This window comes from Gorilla gorilla, chromosome 14, assembly GCF_029281585.2.
Source record: "Gorilla gorilla gorilla isolate KB3781 chromosome 14, NHGRI_mGorGor1-v2.1_pri, whole genome shotgun sequence".
Taxonomy (NCBI): Eukaryota; Metazoa; Chordata; class Mammalia; order Primates; family Hominidae; genus Gorilla; species Gorilla gorilla.
Window position 1 is genome coordinate 109327821 of NC_073238.2, and position 24805 is coordinate 109352625.

At 39.6% G+C, this 24805-nt stretch overlaps 1 protein-coding gene across 1 annotated transcript in view; it reads left to right on the forward strand.

The window, feature by feature from the left end:
* Positions 1 to 5193: 5193 nt before the first annotated feature.
* The window catches only part of GPR180 (G protein-coupled receptor 180), a 28589-nt gene continuing 8977 nt past the window's right edge, over positions 5194 to 24805 (forward strand). Inside the window, exons 1-6 of the mRNA XM_004054649.5 lie at positions 5194 to 5451; positions 8767 to 8925; positions 15572 to 15772; positions 22505 to 22685; positions 22822 to 22871; positions 24425 to 24582. Coding sequence (XP_004054697.1) covers positions 5307 to 5451; positions 8767 to 8925; positions 15572 to 15772; positions 22505 to 22685; positions 22822 to 22871; positions 24425 to 24582 — 894 coding nt within the window. The 5' untranslated portion in view covers positions 5194 to 5306. The remainder of the gene's footprint in view (positions 5452 to 8766; positions 8926 to 15571; positions 15773 to 22504; positions 22686 to 22821; positions 22872 to 24424; positions 24583 to 24805) is intronic.

Sequence of the window (24805 nt, forward strand, 5' to 3'; positions counted from 1 at the left end):
CCGCGCTCACCACGCGCAGGCGCTGCTCCTTTCCGCCCTTGCCTGGTCCGCCAGGTGCAATTGGGGTCGCCCGGATGGTAGGGGTATGGAACGTTTTTCCCGGAAGTGCCACCACTATGGATCAGATTTATGAATGAGTACCTTCTTTCATTCTTGTACTACAGCCATCTCTAGAGGTTACCTATCAGTTGAGCTGAGAACGGGGAGTTGTTGCAGATGGAGATGGGAGGTTGCAATTTAAAAATGATTTTTTTTTTTAGTGGGGCGGGGACAGGGTCTCCCTCTGTTACCCAGGCTGGAGTGCAGTGGTGCGATCACGGCTCACTGCAGCGTCGACCAATGGGGCTCAAGCAATCCTCCCACCTCAGCCTCCTGAGTAGCTAGGAATACAGTCGTGCGCCACCACGCCCGCCTAATTTTTGGTAGAGATGGGTTTCGCCCTGTTGCCCAGGCTGGTCTCGAACTCCTGGGATCTAGCCAACCTCCCGCCTCAGCCTCCCAAGGTCCTGGGATTACAGGCGTGAGCCACGGTGCCTGGCCTGCAAAATGATCTTTTGCTGTTGTTAATATTATTTCAGGCCGGGCGCCGTGGCTTACGCCTGTAATCCCAGCACTTTGGGAGGCCGAGGTGGGCGGATCACCTGAGGTCAGGATTCGAGACCAGCTTGGCCAACATGGTGAAACCCTGTCTCTACTAAAAATACAAAAATTAGCCGGGCGTGGTGGCGGGCGCCTGTAATCCCAGCTACTTGGGAGGCCGAGGCAGGAGAATCGCTTGAACCCGGAAGGCAGAGGTTGCAGTGAGCCGAGACCGCACCATCGCACTCCAGCCTGGGCAACAACAGCAAAACTCCGTCTCAAAAAATAATGATATTATTATTACAGACAGCGCAGAAGGCTTGCAATCATGATAAAGATATTCCCTAGGTCCTACGCTGATATCTTATTCTATTCTCCCCTTTGCTCATTCCGCCCCAGCCTCCCCACCCTCCTTGCTCTTCATTCAATGTGCCAGGCATGCTACTTCCCCGGGACCTTGATGGTCTTTCCCCAGATGTCTGCCTAGTTTTTACCCTTACTTCCGTTTTCAGCTTGAATGGCATCCTATTGACCACCACAATTAAAATAGCGAGCTCTGCCCAACCCTGCCGAATCATCTTATCCTTCTTTATTTTTCTTCCTAGCACTCAACATTTACATTGATGTCACTGCCCTCTGTTTAGTGTTCCATGAGGTCAGGGGCTTTGTTTTGTTTTCTGCTGTAATCGCATGTCCTTAGAGACTTGGCACAGAATAAATGACCATTAAATATTGTCGAATAGATAAATAAATATCTTTTTTTCCCCACCATAATGTTTGGCAACGCTGAAAACGAATGGAAACGTCCAGTATAGGTGTATATGTGGAAGTATCATATCACAACCTTTTTACAAGGCAAAGTGGTAATACATATGAAAATTTCAAATGTTCATATTCTATGACCCCCTCAAATTCCGTGATGTATAATATAGATAATTGTTCATTGCTGTATTGCTTGCAATAATGAAACACTGGAAATAATCTAAATGTGTATAATGTCTTCTAACTTTTAAAATGCAGTAAACTGCTTTATAGCCCAATGAAGACCAAAATATATTGCAGTCGATACGTACAGTTTTTTTCTGACCAGACTCCTCCCCCCACTGTCCTTTATGATCTCCCCAAGTTGACCCAGGCAGGCCACAGAATGAAATCTGGCTGACTCTAGGCCAACTGAAGCCTCTTCTTGGGATTTAGAATTCGGCTAAGGTGCTAGTATAGTCTGGTTACTCTACTTGAACTCTGAGGTCCTACAAAGCTGGAACTTTTTGGTGGCCATGTTCTTTCAAAGTGAGGAGCCAGAAAGCCTGTCTTCACAGCGAGAAAAACAAAGTTGATTGAGAAGAAAGAAAAGATAGGAGAGGCCTAACATTCAAGGCCTGTGTTATGATTTTTCTTCAGGACCAGTTTTATTCCTGTCCTTGGTTTACAAATACCACATATATTTGTGGTATTTGTGATACCACATATATTTGTGGTATTTGTGGCTTACTTGAAAGGATTCACCCTAAACTCTTAAAATAAGTTACCTTTAGGGATGAGATATGGGCAGGGAAAGGAGGAAATGGGGAGTTTAATTTTTACTTTATATACTTTTGTTTTTTTGAGACAGAGTCTCGCTCTGTTGCCCAGCCTGGAGTGCAGTGCCACAATCTTGGCTCACTGCAACCTCTGCCTCCCAGGTTCAAGCGATTCTCCCATCTCAGCCTCCAAGTAGCTGGGATTACAGGCGCATGCTACCACACCTGGCTAGTTTTTGTATTTTTAGTAGAGATGAGTTTTCACCATGTTGGCCAGCCTGGTCTTGAACCCCTGACCTCAGGTGATCCACCCACCTCACTTCCCAAAGTGCTGGGATTACAGGCGTGAGCCACTGCGCCCAGCCCACTTTATATACTTTTGACTGTGAATTTTTTTCTGAGACACATGGATTACTTTCCTAATAAGAACCCTTGCAGTTTTTTTTTTTAAAAATCCGAAAATATTAATACTTCCAGCATATTCCTGGTCAGCCAGAAATACTGAAAATGCTGTGTATATCGTAGGAGGTGGTCCCTCAAGATTTTTTTTTTCTAAATGATGAGGTCTGTTATGAGAACTTGCTTATATGTTATAGAAGCTTGTTGTTAAATGAAAATAATTTATACACATTTATTCATGAAATAATTTTGAGCTCCTACTTTTGTTACCAGTGGAGGGTCTTGACTGCAAGTTGTCCAGTTTCTTGGCATTTTGAACAAAGAATTGGACAAAATGCACAGCAAAGCAAGGCAAGAATGAAGCAACAAAAGAATGAAGCAACGAAAGAACGAAAGCAGGGATTTATTGAAAATGAAAGTACATGGCCGGGCGTGATGGCTCACACCTGTAATCCCAGCACTTTGGGAGGCCAAGGTGGGTGGATCTCTTGAGGTCAGGAGTTCGAGACCAGCCTGGTCGACATAGTGAAACCCCGTCTCTGCTAAAAATCCAAAATTAGCCAGGTGTGGTGGTGTGCACCTATAATTCCAGCTGGAAGCTGAGGCAGGAGAATCACTTGAACCTGGGAGGCGGAGGTTGCAATGAGCCGAGATTGTGCCACTGCACTCCAGCCTGGGTGACAGAGTGATACTGTCTCAAAAAAAGAAAATGCAACTACACAGTGCAGAAGGGCCTGGATACATAATCATCTTGGGTCCAAATACTCCCTAGAAGTTTCCCATTGGCCACTTGGAGCTCACCTCATATAAATGAAGTGGTGGCCCCCAATAGGTCTGATTCTTAGGGAAAGCAATGAATCAGAGGCTGAAGTGGAGTTACAAAGGTCACACTCCTGTGCAAACATCTGATTGGTTGCAAAAAGCAATGTTACAGAGTTACAAAGTTGCACTTCTATGCAAACGAAGACTCAGCTGGCAATCAGTCTGACTGGGTAGGGACAGCCAATTTCTTATCTGCCTCACAGAAAAGGTGGGGATTTGCAAAGGGCATAGCCTCTGGTCCTTTTGTTACTTAGGGTGGAAAGTTAGGGTTTTCCTTTAAATTTAGTTCTAGAAAGTCGGTGTGAAAACGCCGTAGGTTCCCTGACCCCAGGCCCTATTCTCCTGCCTCACTTTCATTAAGACAGGTATAGCCAGCACGGTGGCTTACGCCCGTAATCCCAGCACTTTGTGAGGCCAAGGCGGGCAGATCACCTGAGGTCGGGAGTTCGGGACCAGTCTGATCAACATGGAGAAACCCCATCTCTACTAAAAATAAAAAATTAGCCGGGCATGGTGGCGCATGCCTGCAGTCCCAGCTTCTCGGGAGGCTGAGGTGGGATAATCGCTTGAATCTGGGAGGCAGAGGTTGAGGTGAGCCGAGATCGCGCCATTGCACTCCAGTCTGAGCAAGAAGAGTGAAACTCCGTCTCAAAAAAAAAAAAAAAAAAAAAAAAGTATAGTCACTGACCAGCTGGAGCTGACAATAGAGGCGGAGATTTCAGACACATGAATGGATACCTACAGTACAGTGCGTGAGTGCTCTGGTAGGGAAGTAAGGGATTCTGGTTCCAGGGGCATCTACTACAGAGTTAGGGGTTTGAGAAAGGCTTCTTAAAGTGCCTTGGGAAGGAGGAGTAAAGGAGGAAAAGGAAGGTGAGGAGGTCCAGTGTTGGAATAAGCAGAAGTATTCCAGCCAGAGGGATCAGGGAGTGATATAGGCCTAGAAGTGAGAACTTGGGAGTGTTCAGGAAACCAACGGCGGTAAGGATGGAGATGAGAAAAAACAGACATTTGAGAGTTGAAGAGCCCTATTCTAGAGTTTGGGTTGTGTACTAAAGGCAATTGAGAACCTTTGAAGGCAAGTGCAGCAAATTGTTCCTACAGCTTTCTGTGGCTGTAGGGTAGAGATGGATTGTAGCCAATTAGAATGAAGACTGTAGAGACAGTCTTTGCCATAGGCCAAGAAAGTGATGAACTGAGTAGGACTGTGGCCGCTGCTTCCCACCCTCACCAAAAGAGGGGCTAATCCACACTTGTAATTGAATTGATTGAATTGGGGGGGGGGCCCTACAATTCCCAGCGGTCTGGTCTGGGGGTGGGGGTGGGGGTGGGGGTGGGGGTGGGGGTGGGGGTGGGGGTAATGTAATTCGAGAAGCCAGAGAACCTAGGAGGGAAAAATCTGCTGGAGATGGCAAGAGAAGGCATGCGTTAAATTGTGGTCATGCGGAGCTAAGTGTCTTTGAGACATTAAATCGGACACGTCCTGTAGGTTATACAGGCGCCAAGGAAGAAAATCTGCATAAGAACACGGTTTTTTCTTTGCGGGAGTTTAACTCTCTCGGCCAGAAACAGTCCCGTCCTGCGTTTCTTAAGTTTTTTTCCGAATCCCACATGCCCCTCGAAGGCCCCGCGGACTCGTGCCAGCGCGCCCGCGCATGCTCAGTAGCAAGACGTGCTAGGCAATGAGGAGGGAGATGAGTTTTCCGTAACCTGAAGCAACATCCTCCTGATTCCTCATTAAAGAAAAAGGCGGGAACTAGTCAAAAGCCGGGGACTGATGGGACGCTCGGATCTGCGCGTCCCGCCCATTTCGGCCTCTGATTGGTGAATGTCTTTGGCTTATGGCAGAGGAGCCCGCCTCATTGGCTCTCAGGCCCCAGAGCAGCAGGTCTCCGGCGCCGACCCCGCCTCCCCCAGCTGCCGACGTGGGGCGGGCAGCCGCGGGCGGCTGGGAGCCGAGGCGTCGGTGCAGAGCGGGAGACGGGCATGGGGGGGCTGCGGCTGCTGGCTGTGGCCCTCACGTGCTGCTGGTGGCCGCAGGGCAGCCAGGGTAAGACCCTGCGGGGCAGCTTCAGCAGCACCGCGGCCCAGGACGCCCAGGGCCAGCGCATCGGCCACTTCGAGTTCCATGGTAGGTCTGGGGGCGGGGAGGGGGATGAAGGCGCGCTGGCCCATCCCGCCGGCTGGGTCGGCGGGCAGCTCCTCCCGGCCCCTCCCTGCCACGTTGGGCGAGGCCGGCGACTTCCCCAGGCTCACCTGGATCTCCAGCGTTGCAGCAGCTGCCGCGAATGGTGGGATGCGTTCCTTGCCAACCCCGCTGGTGCGGCTTTCCAGCCCCAGGCAGCGGCCTCTCGCCACTAGGGATCGTGTTCCGCACCTGAAAGCCGGTTTCCATTTCCCCAACCCTCCCCTTGCAAGCCAATGTGCAAAAGACTGGTCGGCCGCATCTTTCCAGATCCTTCCCGCAAAGAAGCATGTTTGCTCCTTCCTGTCTCGGCCACACTGTGACGGGAGAATTTAACCCTAGGAACTTAAATTTCCTTTTTTTTTTTTTTTTTTTTAAAGACCAATTTGCTGAGACCTACTTGCAACAGAGTGGTTTTGGAAACCAAGTAAAACACTTGATAATGTAGTTGTTCTATTGAGCAGTTTAGTTACTTGGCTACTAGGGCAGTAGATTTACTATGGGCGGTAAGGCCTAGAATTAAGCTGATGAAAATGCATTTAAGTAGCATCCTGGAAGCTCCTTAATTTGTGTTCTGTGTGGCTCTTCTGAAATCAGAGTTGCGTTTGATTTCAGACCTTTTGGTCTTCCTCAAAAATCAGTAATTATTCCTTCAATAAATGCATTTGCAATTCATTCTAATTTTGGTCTCATTTGCACTCTCACAATTTGTTTTTCTTGGTACTCTTAATTTGACTAGTGCTGTATTTCAAATAATTATTTGCCTTGATGACATTAGGAACTTTGATTTGTACAGTCTTTAGCATTAAAAGATGCAACGATGAACATCAGAATATTGGCCTAGAAAATATTGTTAGGAGAAGATAATAGAAACGGAACTACTTTGGTGAGAAAAGGAATTTAAAGTATTGGGAAATTACAGAATTGACAGAATAAAGGGAAGGGATCCTGATTTTTTTTTTTTTTTGAAGTTTTTAAGATAGCTAAGAAAAGGAGTTTCAGTAACCCAGTTTTTCAAAATCCAATGTGGAATATATTTTGGGTGAATGAAGAAGAAACACTAGAAACAATTTTATTATTTTTTGGTCACATTTTGAGTTTCTCATTCAACGGACTGTAACCATACTTTGAGTACTGACAGCCACTGTCTTAAATGGCACAATGTGGACAGTGTTGGAAAATGTGGGATGTATAGAAGACGTGGGTTATTACTTAGGACCAGCAGAGACTTGGACGACCTCATAGTTCCTGATGATCATCTGGTAAACGTGGAGGAGAAACATGTACTAAATTCAGATTTCTCAAGACAGATTGGGGATAAGGTGTTTCAAGTGCGTTCATTCTGTTTCATATGTGTAAAAATCACATGTAGTTATTACCAATTTTCATGAATCCCAATTCAGTAAAATAATAATACAAAAACTATACTGAAACAATGAACTGTAACTCGGAATGCAATTTACAGTGTCAATTGGGCATCAGAGTCACTTTTAAGACTTCAAAATATGTAATCAATTTATGTAAGAGACTTGCACATTCTTTGATATATATACTGTATATTTAAATATATTTAAAATGTTTAATCAAAGTGGTAATTATAGTAACAAAAGCATAGAAAAAAAATTTGCAGGAGAACAGAAGATCTTAAAATGAAAAACAGTCTCCTGTCTTAGCTCTTTCACCCAGAATCCCTTTCCCTAGAGGCAATAACTTATTGCCATTTCTGTTCTGGGCCTTAAATGTAGTTGGTGTGTGCAACCAGGTTCATTCTATATTCATCTTACAACATATATTATTCTGAAAGTTCTTCTTTTTAAAAAAGAAGCCAGACTCGGTGGGTGGCTCCTGCCTGTAATCCCACCACTTTGGGAGGCAGAGGCGGGCAGATCACTTGAGGTCAGGAGTTCAATACCAACCTGGCGGCTGGGCGTGGCGGCTCACACCTGTAATCCCAGCACTTTGGGAGGCTGAGGCGGGCGGATCACCTGAGGTCAGGAGTTAAAGACCAGCCTAGCCATCATGGTGAAACCCCGTCTCTACAAAAATACAAAAATTAGCCAGGCATGATGGCAGGTGCCTGTAATCCCAGCTATTTTGGGAGGGTGAGGCAGGAGAATCGCTTGAACCGGGGAGGCGGAGGTTGCAGTTAGCTGAGATCGTGCCGTTGCACTCCAGCCTGGGCAATAGAGCGAGAATATGTCTCAAAAATAAATTAAAAAAAAAAAAAAAGACCAACCTGGCCAACATGGTGAAACCCTGTCTCTACTAAAAATACAAAAATTAGCTGGATGTGGTGATGCTGGGTGTGGTGGCGCATGCCTGTAATCCCAGCTACTCCTACTCAGGAAGCTGAGGCAGGAGAATCAGGAGAATCGCTTGAACCTGGGAGGTGGAGGTTGCAGTGAGCCGAGATTGCACCACTGCACTCCAGCCTGAGTGACAGAGTAACACTCTGTCTCAAAAAAAAAAAGAGTTTTGCTCTGTCACCCAGACTGGAGTGCAGTGGTGTAATCAAAGCTTACTGCAGCCTCAGACCCCCAGGCTAAAGCCATCCTCCCATCTCAGCCTTCTGAATAGCTGAGACTACAGGCTCAGCCACCAAGCCCAGCTAATTTTTTTTTTTTTTAAATAGCAACAGGATCTCACTTTGTTTCCCAGGCTGGTCTCAAACTCTTGGGCTGGGAATCCACCCACCTTGGCCTCCTAAAGTGCTGGGATTACGGGTGTGGCCACTGTGCCCAGCCCCTGAAAGTTCTTTTGTAAAAGTCATAGATACCAAATTTTGTTTTAGGTATAATATGTCTACCCCAGAACACATACATTTAAACTTTCCTGCTATTAGCTATGTTTATTTTTTATATTAAGAGTATAATTAAATATTAACACCTATGTCATATTAAAAAACAGAAACTTTGGTGGGACATTTCTATAGATTATGAATAAAATATAAAACGTGAAGTGGTTGTAAAGTGAGGCAAAAATTTTACTACAGTGAATTGTTCAAATACCCCAGATATTGCGGTCTATTGAGTGAAATATCAGTTATCAGCTGAATTTCAAGGAAATACCACACGTTCATTTGAATAATCTCTTGCTTCTGAATGTTGTGTTCATTCTGATGTGATTTACCTAGTTAAGCGAGATTTAAGAAGAATTGTGCTTTTTAAATTTCCATTTTGGTAAGTAGAGGTGTTGAGTTGTCCTCATGTCTCAGTTTCATGTAAGACCAAACTAGTTGATGATTTTTGTTTTAATGTCAAGGTGACCATGCTCTTCTGTGTGTCAGAATCAACAACATAGCAGTAGCTGTTGGAAAAGAAGCTAAACTCTACCTGTTCCAAGCCCAGGAATGGCTAAAGCTACAGCAAAGCAGTCATGGTTATAGCTGTAGTGAAAAATTATCCAAAGCTCAGTTGACAAGTGAGTATATCTTTTTTTCTTTGATCATTAGATATAGTTTTTTCCTCCTAATGTTGAAATATAGTACCATATGTACATATGTTATGTTTCCTGACAGCATAATCCCACTGTGATGACACTTTGTCTAGTACATTTTAAGCTGAGTTTTAACAGTGCCTTTCCCTTTTTATCACTCATCGTTTTTGAAAAAAAAATCCAGATAATTTATATAGGAGTCCTTTCTTTCATTGACTCTTTACAGTTTGCATAATTTATGCCAATATGGAAACTATATTTTGACCCAGTGGCAGCATGGAATGAATGGTAACATTTGTTGAATGCTAGTTATCTGCCAGCACTGAGCTAAATGCCAATGTATTATCTTAGTTAATTGGGTAATTTAGCTTGAGTGATGCTGTTTCACAACATGTCATTTGAACATGAGACTTAGTTATATGGTGATAAAATATGTCACTTTGACAGCCAGGTGCAGTGGCTCACGCCTGTAATCTCAGCGCTTGGGGAGGCCAAGGTAGGTGGATCACCTGAGGTTGGGAGTTTGAGACCAGCCTGGCCAACATGGTGAAACCCCGTCTCTACTAAAAATACAGAAAAAAATTAGACAGGTGTGATGGCATGCGCCTGTAATCCCAGCTACTTGGCAGGCTGAGGCATGAGAATTGCTTGAACCTGGGAGGCAGAGGTTGCAGTGAGCCGAGATCATACCACTGTACTCCAGCCTGGGCGACAGAGTGAGACTTTGTCTCAAAAAAGTCACTTTGAGATGTACCACCACCACATCATTTGTATACTTCTGGATTTGCCTCTAGAGAGGCTGTACTTTTTAAATCCTAATCTAGTGGCTTAAATCCGTGATCCCATTCATTCTCATCAACATTGTCCTGTGCATTAGGGTGCTAGCCATCCAGAGTGAGTGAAAATTTTTTTAAATGTGGAAATGAAGAACATGTGCCATTGTTTCCATTTTGCACCTCACAAGTTAATTAGGTGTAGAAGACGTTAGAAATTTGAAGCATCCATGAGGAAAAATGGGAATTATTCTTCCCTTTTTCCTCTTATTATTCAGGGACTCATCCATATATGGAACATGGTAGTCTCTTCTCTTAGCCTATTCTAGTGAAGCATTCATTTCTAAACATCCGGCCTTTATCTTATCAGCTGTCTTGATTCCCTCATAAGGCAACTAGCTAGATCAGTGAAAAGAGCAGAGGTCCCCAATCCTTGCCACCCATTGTGGGGATCTTTAATGTAGATTTGTGAGATGATATTGTGAGAAGATAGTATCCTGAAGATGAATGACAATTACGTACAATTATTTACTTTGACCCTGAATTCAAAACTTATCTGGGAAATATATGCAGATTCTCTTGATTGGTTGTCTCTTCCTTTCTCTGCCAGTTTGCTCATCTAAGTGTTGCACGTATGTGTAAAAGGTCATGTCCTTCAGTTCCCAATTCCTCTGGCATCTAAACTGAACTCACCATCTTCCCCATCCAGACCTGGTCCTCTTCTGATGTTCCCTGTTTTAAGAATTGGCACTACCATCCATCCAGTAAACAGTTGAGAAACCAAGGTGTCTTCTAATACTCCCCTCTTTGACCTTTCTGCCCCCTCATCCATCGGTTAAGTCTTGAGGTTTTACTTTTAAATATCTCTTGAACTCATCTTGCCTTTGCTATTCCAGCAGTCTCCTACCTCGTTATTTTATAGCCATGCTGGTTCCCCTTCTGTAACTAGATCTTTCTAAATAGCAGATTTGGTTATGTTACATTCACTTTCTCACCACACCCTTAAAATAAATGGTTTCCCTTAACCTGACCAGGCCTCCTTAACCTGACCAGCAAAGCCATTGTAGACTGGCTGCTGCTTACCTCTCCGTTTCATCTCAGGGCATTGCCCCACTCACTGAATTTTATTTCAGTGCTACTCTGAGCCTTTGCATAGGCTTTTTCCTCTTCAGCCTCCCCTCTGGCTCCTCCGTCGATTAAGTTAACACCTAAGTTTTTATAGCCTCTTGCTTTCCTGCATAGCACTTACTATAGTTACCACTTTACATTTTATTTATTTGTTATAAAATCAGTCAATGAGAGCAGTAGGACTCTTCTGGTGTGTTCATTCACTGAGCGCTTCCACTGTTTCATGTACTATGCTAGGTACTGTTGATAGATCAGTGACCAAAATGTCCTTAAGGCTGGTGGAGGTGACCAGAATGAATCAGATGAATGTGAATAAATGTAAAATTGCAATTTTGATAAGTACTATGAATGCTAATTATATGGCACTATGAGAATGAGAATTGATGATACCCTGGTGCTTAGTTAAGTTTTTACTAAGTATTTGTAGAATGAATAGTCGTAGACCTTCATGCTTAAGGGCTTTTTGTTTGGCTGGTTGTTAGCTTTTTGTGTTTGGCATCTCAAAGACTTTTTCTGTCTCCAACAAAAACTTACTAGGCAGTTTAAAGCTTTGAGCTATAGGAATATTGATTTGTTCTCTTGTATCACATAGTCAGTATTTATATACTTTATACACTTAAAAACATCATTTTCGTATGAGTCATATTCCTGTGTTCCCAGAACTTCTGTATACAGGGAGACAGTGTGGTGCAATGGGAAGACCACAAAACTGAGAATCACTGCTAGTGATTTATAACAAGAACTCGTTATCTTTGAACCTCATTTTACTTATCTGTACAACAAGCAAGTTGGACTAGGTGTCCCTAAGGTTCATGATAGTTCCAAAATGCTGCCATTCTTGTTATAACTCTTAAGGATGGAGTTACTTATGTATAGGACTACAACTTAACAAAACCTTCTGCTGTTGTTTCTTTTTCTAGTTTCTCTTTCTTTTCCTTGTTCTGTTAGTGCAGAGGTATATTTTGAAATTGTGGAATGGAAGATAACAGGTAACAGGAATGTTAGAGGAATGAAGGTTGTTTTGTCAAATTTTGGGGCTTAAAATAAATTTAATACTGATTTCTACATATATGTACTTCACCAATTTTTTTTTCCAATAACAAAATCCAAATCTTAAGTCTCTAACTTTTATATATTGTCATATTTATGGTATGTTATTTAGGAGCTTAGGTACATTTAAACAAAAAGCATATCCTTAAATTCATGATGTAATAGTAACACATATTAAAGAATAGTTCCTTATAGCAAGTGCTTTTCTTAGCTATTAATGAGACTTAAGAGTTAACAGCCTTTCACCTATTTGGTAATGAACTCAGTAACTCTGCCCAGCTCCTACGTAAAACCTTGCTGCTGCTGTGTACTATGAAAAGACTAGCAGATTAGAAAAATCTCAGTGTTGAATGTTGCTTGACTCTCCCAAATTAATGTTTGAAAAATTATTTTTCAGTCATCTCTTTGTTCTGTCATAAAAATCTGATTTAAAAAACACTAAAAACTATTTTGTAGATTTTTAAAGCAAGCAAACGACATTTGAAAGCACTGAAAATGATGAGTTTATGTATTTCTATCTAAAACTTAACGAGGAGATTCGGAGGAATTTTCTATCAGATTACAAGAGCTAAATGTAATATTGTATATAAAACATTTCAGTGTTGTCTTTTTACATGTTATGCATATGATTCCTTTTGTAGTTTGGTATATTTTATAAATCATTTAAAGGTGTTAGTATTTTATTGTGTGTTTTGGTTAACAGTATTCAATTCCTTTTATAATATGATTGGACAATTAGCTATTCAACACCATTCTCAGCAGTTCAAGTTTTGTTAATATTTGAGGTACTAATTACACCAGCATAGAATATGCATGCTGTGTTGTAGTCTTTTGTCTCAGAAACAATGAACACACAGTTTTGTCAAGAGGCTTGCTTCCCAGCCTTGCTGAAAAGACAGCAAGACAAAAACTAAAGGCCGGTATCACTTTATGAAGCATACTTTTATTTCTGTTTGAAGTAAATCCACATAATTTAAAATGAAACATCAAAAATATATTGGTAAAAGTGTGGTTTTTTTTATATTTTATCTAAGAGAAAAAGGGCAAATGATAAAAGCGGCAACACAGCAGAGCCTTTATATAATGAGGTCCGGATTATATAATTGCAAATTGCACATTTAAACAGTCTTATTTGTGAATCATTTATTGATCGTATATTAAATTCTTATTAAAAGTCTTCCAATATTTAACAGAAACTAGAGTCTTTGCTACATTTTTCCAGAAACTGTATGTGTGTTTTTTGTTTTTTTTAAAGGTAGTTTAAATGTCAGCTAACTTATAGTAGCCAAAAAGCAATGCCATGGTGGTGGTAATCAGATCCTCTTGTTCAATTTAACCACCAATGAACGAAATTCCCAGTTGTACAGTCCAAGTCCTCAAAATTCAAATCCTGACTACATCTGTATCTCATTCCTAAAGACAGCCTATAAATAACGTTTTTCCAACTTTCCACTAGGAAAATTTCCCAACATACAGAAAGGTTGAAGTTATAGTACAACCAGCATCCGTATATCCTCTGCTTAGACTCAATAATTGTTAATATTTTGTTAAATTTGCTTTATGTCTATATGTATGTGATTTTTGTTTTAATTGAACCATGTGAAAATAAGCAGCAGGTATCACAGTTTGCCCCTCCATACCTAAGCATACATCTTCTAAGAGTAAAGAAATTCATCTGTTTAACTATCATACACCTAAGAAAATGAGTAATTCTATAATGTCCTCTGAAATCTATTCCATACACACATTTCTAGTTACCTCAAGAAATGTCTTTTATTTATTAAAAATGTTTTTTTCTACAGTTGAGAAAAAGATTAAGACTAATTTGTCCTTAAATATTGACATGTTGTGGGGGCAATCTAGAGTTGGGAATCGGGTCCATCATAATACTGTTTTAAAAATACTTTGTGTAGAATCATGCTCTTTCCATATACTTTTCATTTGCCCCTCACAAGAACTCTGAGCTAGCAGGGCAGGTATCTTTATTTGACTATTGAAGAAACAAATTTAGAGAGTTTGTAAATTTATTTGCTGAGTCACAAGGCCAAGACTCGCTCTTCTAACTCTACTCTTTTTGTTACACCCAGAACTTGAGACACTCCTCTCCTAGGCAGCTTCGTGTTAGTGTTAGTCAGTGCCTCTTAGGTCAGGTCAGATTCAGAAACCGCAGTTACTTTTGCACCAACCTAATAGTTTTAGATCCAGAAGGAATCTTAGACATCATTTTGTGTTTCTCAGAAGGGAGTGCCGTTGGCATTTTAGGGGGAATAATTCTTTGCATGAGGTTCAACACAGCCCCCCTCCAAGTATCTAACCAGCTATTGTGACAAAAAACTTTCCCCTCACATTTTCAGATGCCCTGGAGGAAAGGAGATTACCCTGGATTGAGAACCACTTACTAATATAACGACCTTGTTTTAAAGAAAGGAAAAGCAGAATTGACATTTAGCAACTACTCTGTGACAGTTACCATGCTAGGTGACTCAAATAACTTAGTGCTTATATCAGCCCTTTGCTGTAGGTAGTATCTTCATTTTACAGATGAAGAAAGTGAGTGTCATTGCTTATGTAACTTACCCAAGGTCACACAACAGGTAAGTATTGAAGCCAGGATTCAAACATACATCTGAATGATGCCACACAGCCCCCACCCCTGACTATATCATACTACTTCATGTGGACCTGATCCAGAATAATAACTTCTACATTCCTGTAATTTCTATTTTTTTCTGCTTTTTGTACACCTTTAAAGAACAACCAATCAGAAAAAGATTTTGGAAAATCTTTTGAAAATACATAGTTTTTAGATATAATGATTTCGTAAGTTGAATGCTCCATTTTAAGTTTAACTCGAGTAATCTTCAAAAATGTCACTGTGATTGTTGCACAGCATTGTAGATGTGCTTAATGCCATAGACTGTACACTTAAAAATGGTTAAAATGATACATTTAGCATTGTGTATATTTTACCACAATAATTTTTTTGAATGTCATTAACCAACCCGGAAACTGTGAAAATATCGAAAATGAAGATTCAGAGTTTCAGCCGCCGAGACCAAGATGGTGGCGAGACTCGGCACTTACCTCAAGAATGCCTGGGCCAGGGAGCCAGTGCTGGTCATGTCCTTCATCATTGGGAGCCTAGCTGTAATTCTGCCCTCACTCAGCCCCTACACCAAGTACTTCATCATGATCAACGAGGCCATGCCCTACAACTACCCAGTGCCCGTCCGCAATGATGGGAACATGACCAATGTGCCCAGCCACCCCCAGGATCCCCAGAGCTCCAGCTTGGAGTGGCTGAAGAAACTGAGCACCTCCACTGACAGAGGAGGCCCCTCCCATCGCTCCCAATACGAATGTGAAAACCAAAAAGAAAAAAGAAAAAAAAGAATTCAGAGTTTCAGTGAAGCCATTCTACTTGTGGTGTTTTATAGTCATACTTTTATAGTGATTCCTTGGTTAAAAACATCATTTTTATCTCCTTTGCAGATAAATTCTGATTTATTCTATAAATATCTGGTTTACAAGACTTATTCCAAATACTACACAAGGTCTTGGATTTCTGAGACAATAAAAATTAAAAGATTGTCCTAACCTCAAATTGATTATATGACTAAAACAGTGAAACACATTTGAGAGTTTTGTTACAAAAGGTGTTGTTTTCTTTCTCTTTAAAGTGACCATGAACCAGACCGAACATAATCTGACAGTGTCCCAGATTCCATCTCCACAAACGTGGCATGTGTTTTATGCAGACAAGTATACATGCCAAGATGACAAGGAGAATTCTCAGGTGGAAGATATCCCATTTGAAATGGTGTTACTAAACCCAGATGCCGAAGGGAATCCATTCGATCATTTTAGTGCTGGAGAATCTGGTAAGAATATGTATTTGAATATATCCTAAATTCAGGAAAAGATTTATGTACAAATATATTCATGTTGTATTTTTAAAATCAAAAATGAAAGCAACCTGTGTTTCCAAAACTAGAGAAATGGTTAAATTAATCTTATAACATTTTGATAGCCATCATATTAATTTTTAAAAGCAGAGTATTACTTGAGTGTATTAAAACCTGCAAAGAATAAAACAGAAAGAAGCACAAAAATATTAACAGATTATTTTGATACTCTGGGCTGGTAGAATTGTATAGTTTTGTTTGTTTGCTTGTTTGTTTTGGCTCCAGACAGGAAACAACTTGTGTAGTTTATAGTTTATACATTCTAAACATTTTTGTTTTTATGATAACCGTGCATTATTTTTATAAACAGAAAAATGGTAACAAATTGAACAATTTAAATTGTTAATGATTAAATGAGATTAGAAACTCAGCTACTTTGTATGGGTAACTCTGTACTAGCTTGTTTGAACAGATTTAGGGATTGCCTTCATTGAAGCTTACAACAATTTAGGGATGATCAGAGTCCATAATACTTCTCAGAATCAGATGTACTCATATGAAATATTTCATCAAAATGTTAGGTAACTATGTTCTGTCCTACTGAGGTAAGATTCCTAGCCCCAGCAGAAATGAATGACTTCTTATGATCGTGATGAACATGCTATGAAGTATAACTGATTTGTAAATTAACATATTGGAGTAAGGATTTGTAGGCCATCTGTCAAAGAAAAGCATTAAGGGTTTACCTCTTCATGAGCTCATTGGCTGTTTGAAAGAGTCGATCTGCTTAAGAGAAAAATTTAATTCCATTGTATCCCATTGGCCATAGAGTGGGGTGGGTGGAGGTGGGGCAGGAGTGAGGCCACATTAGCTTAAACTGATTGTTTAGTTCAAAGGGTAAATTTGTCACAGCTAAAAAAGCAACTTGAGAATTGTGACAGTAGGTCACAAATAATGTTTTAAGGGATAAACTTTTAAAAAATATCCTTTGTTTGGAAAAAACATATATCTAGTGACAGAATGGTGTGCTAATTTTTTTTATTTTTATTTTTTAGAGACGGGGTCTCGCTATGTTGCCCGGGTTGTCTCAAACTGCTGGGTTCAAGCAATCCTCCCACCTTGGCCTCCCAAGGTGTTGGGATTACAGGCTTGAGCCGCTGCACTTGGCCCTAAATGTTTTAAAGTGGTTAATTTGAAGTTCTTTCTGTGAAAGAAATGAAATAGTGTAAGCTACTCAAATTGTTTCTGAATGCAGATGAATGTAAAGGTTAAATTTCATTAATGATACTTTCGACTAGTATAGATCATTATTGGAAGTTAATTTAGTCCTTTCATTTCCTTAATCTTTTTAAAGATGCCAACTTTTTTCTGTATTTTGGAAAGGCATTGATGGAACCCAGGTCTACTAAGAGCATTGAATGGATGGTTGGACTAAATTGCTCCTCAGGTCCTTTTTTTTTTTTTTAATTTTATTTTTTGAGACGGAGCCTTGCCCTGTCGCCCAGGCTGGAGCGCAATGGTGCCGTCTCGGCAACCTCTGCCTCCCGGGTTCAAGCAATTCTCCCGCCTCAGCCTCCTGAGTAGCTGGGACTGCAGGCGCCCACCACTACACCTGGCTAATTTTTGTATTTTTAGTAGAGACGAGGTTTCACCATGTTGGCCAGAACTCCTGACCTCAGGTGATCTGCCTGCCTTGGCCTCCCAAAGTGCTGGGATTACAGGCGTGAGCCACCACACACAGCCTTCAGGTCCTTTTTAACTGTAAGACTTCATTATTTCATATGACACTTACTTTTAGGACTGGTCAAGGCTCACTAGGAAGTAATATTCTGCTGCAGTTGTTGCATGTGCAAACCCTGCTGCCTCTAGTGGAGTACAGATCAATTAGCACTTCCTCTCCTGCCTTCCAGGCTGTAGTCCTTTGGCTCAAAAGGTGGTTTTATGTATTGAGTGGATCCATGAGACTTTTCTGGATCCCGATATGCTTTTACTTGCCTCCTTATCCAGGCTTCCATTTTTGGTCTTTTTCTTCATCACCAAATTGGCATGTAAACTTTTATCCCAGGCTATAAAGTGATCACATTTGTGCCCTGTGCCATGCTTGGACCACTGAATCCCAGTCATACCTTGCCTTGTCCTGAACCTTGCCTATGTCTTCCAGTGTTTTCCTCAACATCTTGAGTTGTGGCTAGCTTTTCTTTATGATGCATACTAACCATTATGATTCAGTTCTTAGTTTTGACTCCTTCTGACCTACCTTTTCCTGATTTTTGTGACTGATTTTGATTTTATGCTTACTCTTGTGTCTAAAAGCTGTCTTTCTTATACTACAATGGGGAAGTTACATTGAGTATGTCAGCAACAATATTTAAACAAGGGGCAAAACCTCACTATAATCGTATGTATTTTCATTAAGCATGACATTCTATGCAAGGCTTACCTTTGGGGATTAATCATTAGAAAGTGCCAGAAGTACCCAAAAGCGTCCAGCCATCGCATCATTTTATTGATTAAAATGCTTAAAAGCTTTTGTGAATAACTCTACATTGAAGTATCAATGAGTGGTTCTTAACCCATCACTGTATGCATCTGGTTTAAGGTTATGAGGGTTAAAACAAAAATTCAGATATTCACACCCAGAGACTCAGATAGAGTTGGTTTGGAGTGGAAGCCAGTTAAAGCTCTAAAGTTGATTCTTAGGTACAGAACCGCTGATCTAAAAGTCCGTATTTCACATTGTTTTAGTAATGTGTTTTAAAATACAGCCTTAAGAGGGATTCTTTCTACTTTGTAGCCTCAGGTATGGAATTTGTTCACAGGGAAAATCTTCAATTCATTTTAGAAACTTCTGCTAGTTTGTCTAATTATCTGCTACAAGTAGGAAAAATTGATTTGCTATGCTTTTTACAGAAAATTGACTATTACCACATGTCTCAGAGGTTTGAATTAGAGTAACCTGGTGCAGATAGTTGCAATTAATGTTACATGTTATTCTGGTTAAATTTCATAATTTGTTTTCTTTCAAACCAATTATGTATTTTATATTTACCAGACTTTGGTTAATCCTCTATTTTACAGAATTGGTCTAGATTAAACAAAGTGAGGCAAGTGTGATGCTGATTGACAAAGTACTAAATAGGATTATAATATTTTAAGGTAAAATGAAGTAAAACTGCTTCTTTAAAAGATTAGAATCCTTGTTAACTATATTTGTACTCTAATTAGAGACCAAGAAGTACCCAGAATCCTGAGAGTGTTATTACCTAAAGGCGCATATAGACTGGTTTTCACTGGAATAATACTACAGGCTCTGCCACATCTGCCATCTCACTGTTTTTAAAATTCTAGCAGCTATGTTCATTCTTTAGTGTTATCCCTTTTTTCCTCCATGTCCCAAAAGACAATGGGTTGGATCTTCCATTTAGCTTCAGTAATGTGTTGCTGGTAACATGTTGGAATGTTTTTGGCTTAAAGTCACAGAAAACCCTAATGCAAGTGGTGTAGACTGTAATGAAATGAATTATCTTACATAACAAGAAGTTTTGAGGCTTCTCCAGGGTGGTTTATTTAGCATTTCTCTACTCAGCTATCCTCAGACTATCAGTGTTGTTCTTAAGCTAGCTGCCTCAAGTTCAAAGTTAGCTGTGGCAGTTCTGAGCATCATGTCTAGGTGATTGCAATATTCAGTATCACTTTTTAGGAGGAAGGAAGTCTTTCCCAGAAGCTTCCTATCACATTTCCTTTTTCAGAACTGGGTCATAGCATCATAAGAGAAATGTAAGTTGACATGAAAGAAAGAAGATAAAAGTAGACAAATATGTCAAAAGGGTTAGGTTTACCTCCTACTGGTAAGAGTAAGGGAATTTCTGATTGATTTAGACTAATCAGGATATATCTTGAGACACTTGAGTGTGGGAGACCACTGGGGCTCTGAGACAAGGATCATGGGGAGGCGGGAATGTCTGTTCCAGGTGCTGCCCCAGAACCCAAGGACCCTTTCCCCTTAGGCTCTCCACCTTTCTCATTTACCATCATTTAGCTGGGGCTAAATTTATTGAAGCTGGCCTCTAAGTTTTCTTGCTACTTTATTTTGCCAATGCTGCTTCCTTTAAGCTTGCCTTAAACCTTACACATTTCCTTACAAGTGTTCACCACCTGTTGTATGCTCATTAAGAGTATTTTTCTTCTTCAGTGTATACTTTTTTCATGTGTATTATTAAGTCTTAAGTATAATAAGATTTAACAATTAGTATCCACCTGTTTTAAAATTAGATTTTAATTTCAAAGTGAACAAAGTGAACACAAATTGAGTTTAATTTCAAAGTGAACAAACAATTTTTGCTTGTGGCAAAACAAAAAATTGGTAGCTGAAGAGAGGAAAAAAACAGACTTTTTTAAAGAGATGATTTGTTTAAAAGAACACTGAGTGCAGAGCTAGCATTTTATCTTTTAAGCATTTTATGTACAGGTTCAAGGGAAGAATCATCTAAAATTCAGCGAATAAAGTGTGGGACAGACCCAGTTCAATTTATTTAATATGTCAATGAAATAATTTTTGTGTTCGTTATAATATTAGCTTTTTCTGGAAGATTATTAACTTTGAATAATCCTAAAACATTTTTTGCTGGTGACATATATCTTATTTTCCAGAGTCCCTTCCTTCTATATTATTCTGATTCCTCAGTAAATAGCCTGAGGATTTTCTTTTCATGGTAGAGTTGTAACTTAATGGAGTCAGAAACTTTATCCTATAAGTCAGAAACTTTAAAGATATTCTGTAAAATATTATAAATAAATAAAACTTTAAATTGAATGCCATGTTTAATTTTTTAATACTAAGAAGGAAAGATAAAAACTAAGATTCAAAACACAGGATAGCATAAGGAACTTTACTGACCCACAGTTGTTATAATATATTTAGCATTTTTATTTTCTGTCTTGTTCCAGTACTATAATAATCCCAGGATTATGTTGCCATTATTTCTAAGGCTGGAATGCTTTTCTATGTAAGGTGTTTAAAAAGAAAATATGTTCTTTCTTTTCCCTTCCTGAAGTCTAAACATGCTTTTTCACCTGCACTAGAAAAGTTAACTGTCCACATTTATATTCATAGAGCAGGAGAGACACCCAGTGGCAGAAATACTTTTTGCTGCTTTTTTCCCCCTAACGAGGCCAAAAGCCTGATTGAGCTATTTATTGATTCTTATAATTTGTGTCTTCTGATTGCTTTTACAAAATTATTTTCCACATAATAGAAATATTTTCTTCTCTGACTGTTAATTGGAGTTTACCCAAATGGGAAACTAGAGCAGGCTTGGTGTTCGCTATTTTAATGAAAGTTCATCCATAGACTCAATTAAGACAGCTCTATTCACACCACTGTTAGAGCAGTCTGGTGTTAGATAGAACGTAAAAGCCTTAATATTAGGGACTGTCTTGACATGTAAGCAAGTAAATGTTAGCTGTTAAACTGAAAGCTAGCCTGCTGCTTTATTATAAAAATTTTCTGAAATTTCTGAAAAATGGAGACTCAGTCAAAAGATTGCATGTGAACACAGAAAAAGTGACATTTATAATAAGGTTACATGAAGACTGTACTAAAAAGCTGCTAGTAGGCACTAGAGACTGCTGTAATGACTGGTTCCATTTTTAATACAAAGTCTGCACATTCTTTGTTCTTTGCCAGCCATCTGTCTTTCCTCACTTGTAATTTCTACTCCCTCAAAACTTTGGTTTTTATCATGGCTCAGTTTGATTCGTCTGGCCTGTCCCAACATCAGCTCCTTTCAACTTCAATTTCTATGGCCTCTTTCCTTTCTGCTTTATAGTTTGATCTACTAAGAGAAGATGATTACCCTAACTTAGCTTTCAGAATTGTTACGTTGTTGGCCCCTTGCATTGGTAGCCATTTGGTTAGGTGTTAGACAATTTTCAGCCAATCCTGGCATGGAGTCGCATGATCACCACAGGATTTTTTTTTTTTTTTTTTTTTTTTTTTTTTTGGCAAGAGCTGCAGACAGTTTATCTCAGAAGATATCTCTGGACGTGACAGATATTTTGAAGGTTTGTCCAAATGGAAATTCAAGGTATTGGGACATTCCAGAGCTGTGGTCCTCACGTGTTAGCTATATCAGAATCATGCTTAGGGCTTACTAAAGCACAGATTACTGGGCTCTACTCAGAGTTCCTGATTCAATAGATCAAAAACTGGATGGCACTCAAGAATTTGCATTTATAACAAATTCCCTGGTGATGCTGCTGGGCAAGAGAACACACTTTGAGATGCATTGTCAGGGCATATTAAACTGTTATTGACTGAGGTAATCTATTTCTAAACTTTTTACAAAAGAAATTCACTTTGGGGGTAAAATGTTTATCTAACTGAATGCTGAAATCATTATTTTCATTTACTGTTTTCAAACAAAACTGTGATTTTATGATGAGTCTTTGGGTTCCCCTAACCATTATGCTTTCTTACAGATTGACCTTAACTAGTTTGGTTTAATCTGCTTTCTTGTAGTTAAAATTTTACCCCAAGGTACAAAATTGTTTAAGTTTTAATAATTTTTTTTCTCTTACAAAGGTGAATGCTATGACTCCAGTTAAAAAACAAGTTCTAGAAATATATTGACAGGGAGATTTGAAAGCAGCCCAATACGATAACTGGCTTTGTTTTACTGAAGCAAACTCCCTTTCTTCTCTTCACAGGGTTACATGAGTTCTTTTTCCTCCTAGTCCTAGTGTACTTTGTGATTGCTTGCATTTATGCTCAATCATTGTGGCAGGCTATTAAGAAAGGAGGACCCATGCACATGATTTTAAAGGTTCTGACAACTGCATTGCTGTTACAAGCTGGTTCAGCTTTAGCTAATTACATTCATTTCTCCAGGTAACTCAAAACCACTAAAACTGTGTTCATCATTACATCTAATTAATCCTAATTAGTCCACCAAAATTATGCTTGCTTTGATTATACACAATTTTTTCACAGTTGTAATTTACACTAATCTTCTTCAATTCCTCAGTTACTCCAAAGATGGAATAGGGGTACCATTTATGGGAAGTTTGGCAGAATGTGAGTATCTTTCTGAGCATTTTTTAAAAAGCTTTTACACTTGCTATCTGCTTTTTTTTATTTCTTGTCATAGTATAAATTTTCTGTCGAAAATTGTTTAGAAATCAGCTTGACTGAGAACAGGATTACAGTTTAAGTTCCCATATGTCTTACTTAGTTTCTTCTTAATAATAGGTAATGTGTACAGCTCCTCGTTGTTTTTTTGTTTGTTTGTTTGAGACAGGGTTCTTACTCTGTAGCCCAGGCTGGAGTGCAGTGGCGCAGTCACGGCTCACTGCAGCCTCAAACTCCTAGGTTCAGGTGATCCTCCTGCCTCAGGCCTTCCCAGTAGCTGGGACTACAGGCACATACCATCATGCCTGGCTGATTTTTAAATTTCCTTTTCTGTAGATGGGGTCTCACTATGTTGCCCAGGCTGGCCTTATACTCTTGGGCTTAAGGGATCCACCCACCCTGGCCTCCCAAAGTCCTGGAATTACAGGCATGAGTCTCCACACTCTGCCTTTTCATTGTTTTTAGGCATATTTATATACATTCTCTCATCTTATCCTCAATAGAAAAGGGGTCTGCATATCCTTATTTTGCAGATAAAGGATCTGGGCTCAGTGATGTGAAACATACTTCCACATGTCAGTCAGCTATTGAGTGGTAGAGACTAGACTCAGACCTAAATTTTCTTACCTCAAAGCTGAAGGTTTTCTTCCTATTATAATTCCACTCTCTGTTATAACAGACTCTTTTCTATTTCTGACCCAAAGCCTAAAACTCACATCAAAATACGCTGTGAAGAAAAGTGATAAGCTTTCTTGAAAATCATTAAATGCTACCTCATAAAATAAATATATATATGGAACTTGAAGCATTTATAGATTTTTGTTGTTTTCTTGTAGTGTTAACCTGGATACAGGTGGTTTTGATACATCTTTTCTGTTTGAAGTAGCAGGCTTCCCCTGCAGTGTAGGTGATGGCCACCTGGTGGCACATCACACTAATGCATGGAGCTTCTCATTTCAGGATTCTGAAAGTAAAGCCAATGTTTGGATGTTGTGGGAGCTATGCATTTCATTGTATTGTTTCTTGTTAATAGTTTTAGAAAATACTCTTCACATTATAGTTCAGCCGTCAAAAAAAATTAACCCAGAAATGAAGGTACTAGTATTCTCCACATTGCAGAAATCGTATTTAGAATTTGCTTTAATAAGCAGTGAGTTATAGAGAACAGGATTATGTAGTTAGAAAAGCTAAGAAAAATGGGAAACGAAGAGAGTTAAGGTTGGACTTAATGGACATATGGTATGGGCATATATATGTATTTTTTAAATAGTATTGCTGCTGTTTTAACTATTTTTATAAATATATTACAAAATTTATGGCAATTTTTAAATCTTTAGAATTATTACCTGCGAATATCTCTTAATGAATTTCCTTAGCTTCTCTTTGAAAATGGCTTTTTGTGGCTTAAAAAAAAAAAGATGTTCTCATCTTAATGCAAAAAGCACTAAATTTTTTGTATTGTGAAAACTTGGTTGACGTTGGTTTTCATGTCCCATTAGTTTTTGACATCGCTTCCCAAATTCAGATGTTATACTTACTTTTGAGTCTATGCATGGGTTGGACAATAGTCAGAATGAAGAAGTCTCAAAGCAGACCTCTCCAGTGGGATTCTACGCCTGCATCCACTGGCATTGCAGTATTCATTGTCATGACACAGGTGAGTGTTGATACTCAATGTTTCTGCTTAGTAATCCTCAGAAATGCAAACTTGAGCATACCTCATTTCAGAATTGAAACCTGGGACCCATAAGGAATTTGTGTCATTTTTTTTTTCTTGAAATTTCTGAGCTTCTACAATTTGTGTCATTTAAAGTATGAATTTAAAGACTGTTAGATCAAATAATCTTAATTATCTGGATGCTACTATATGTAGACTGCAG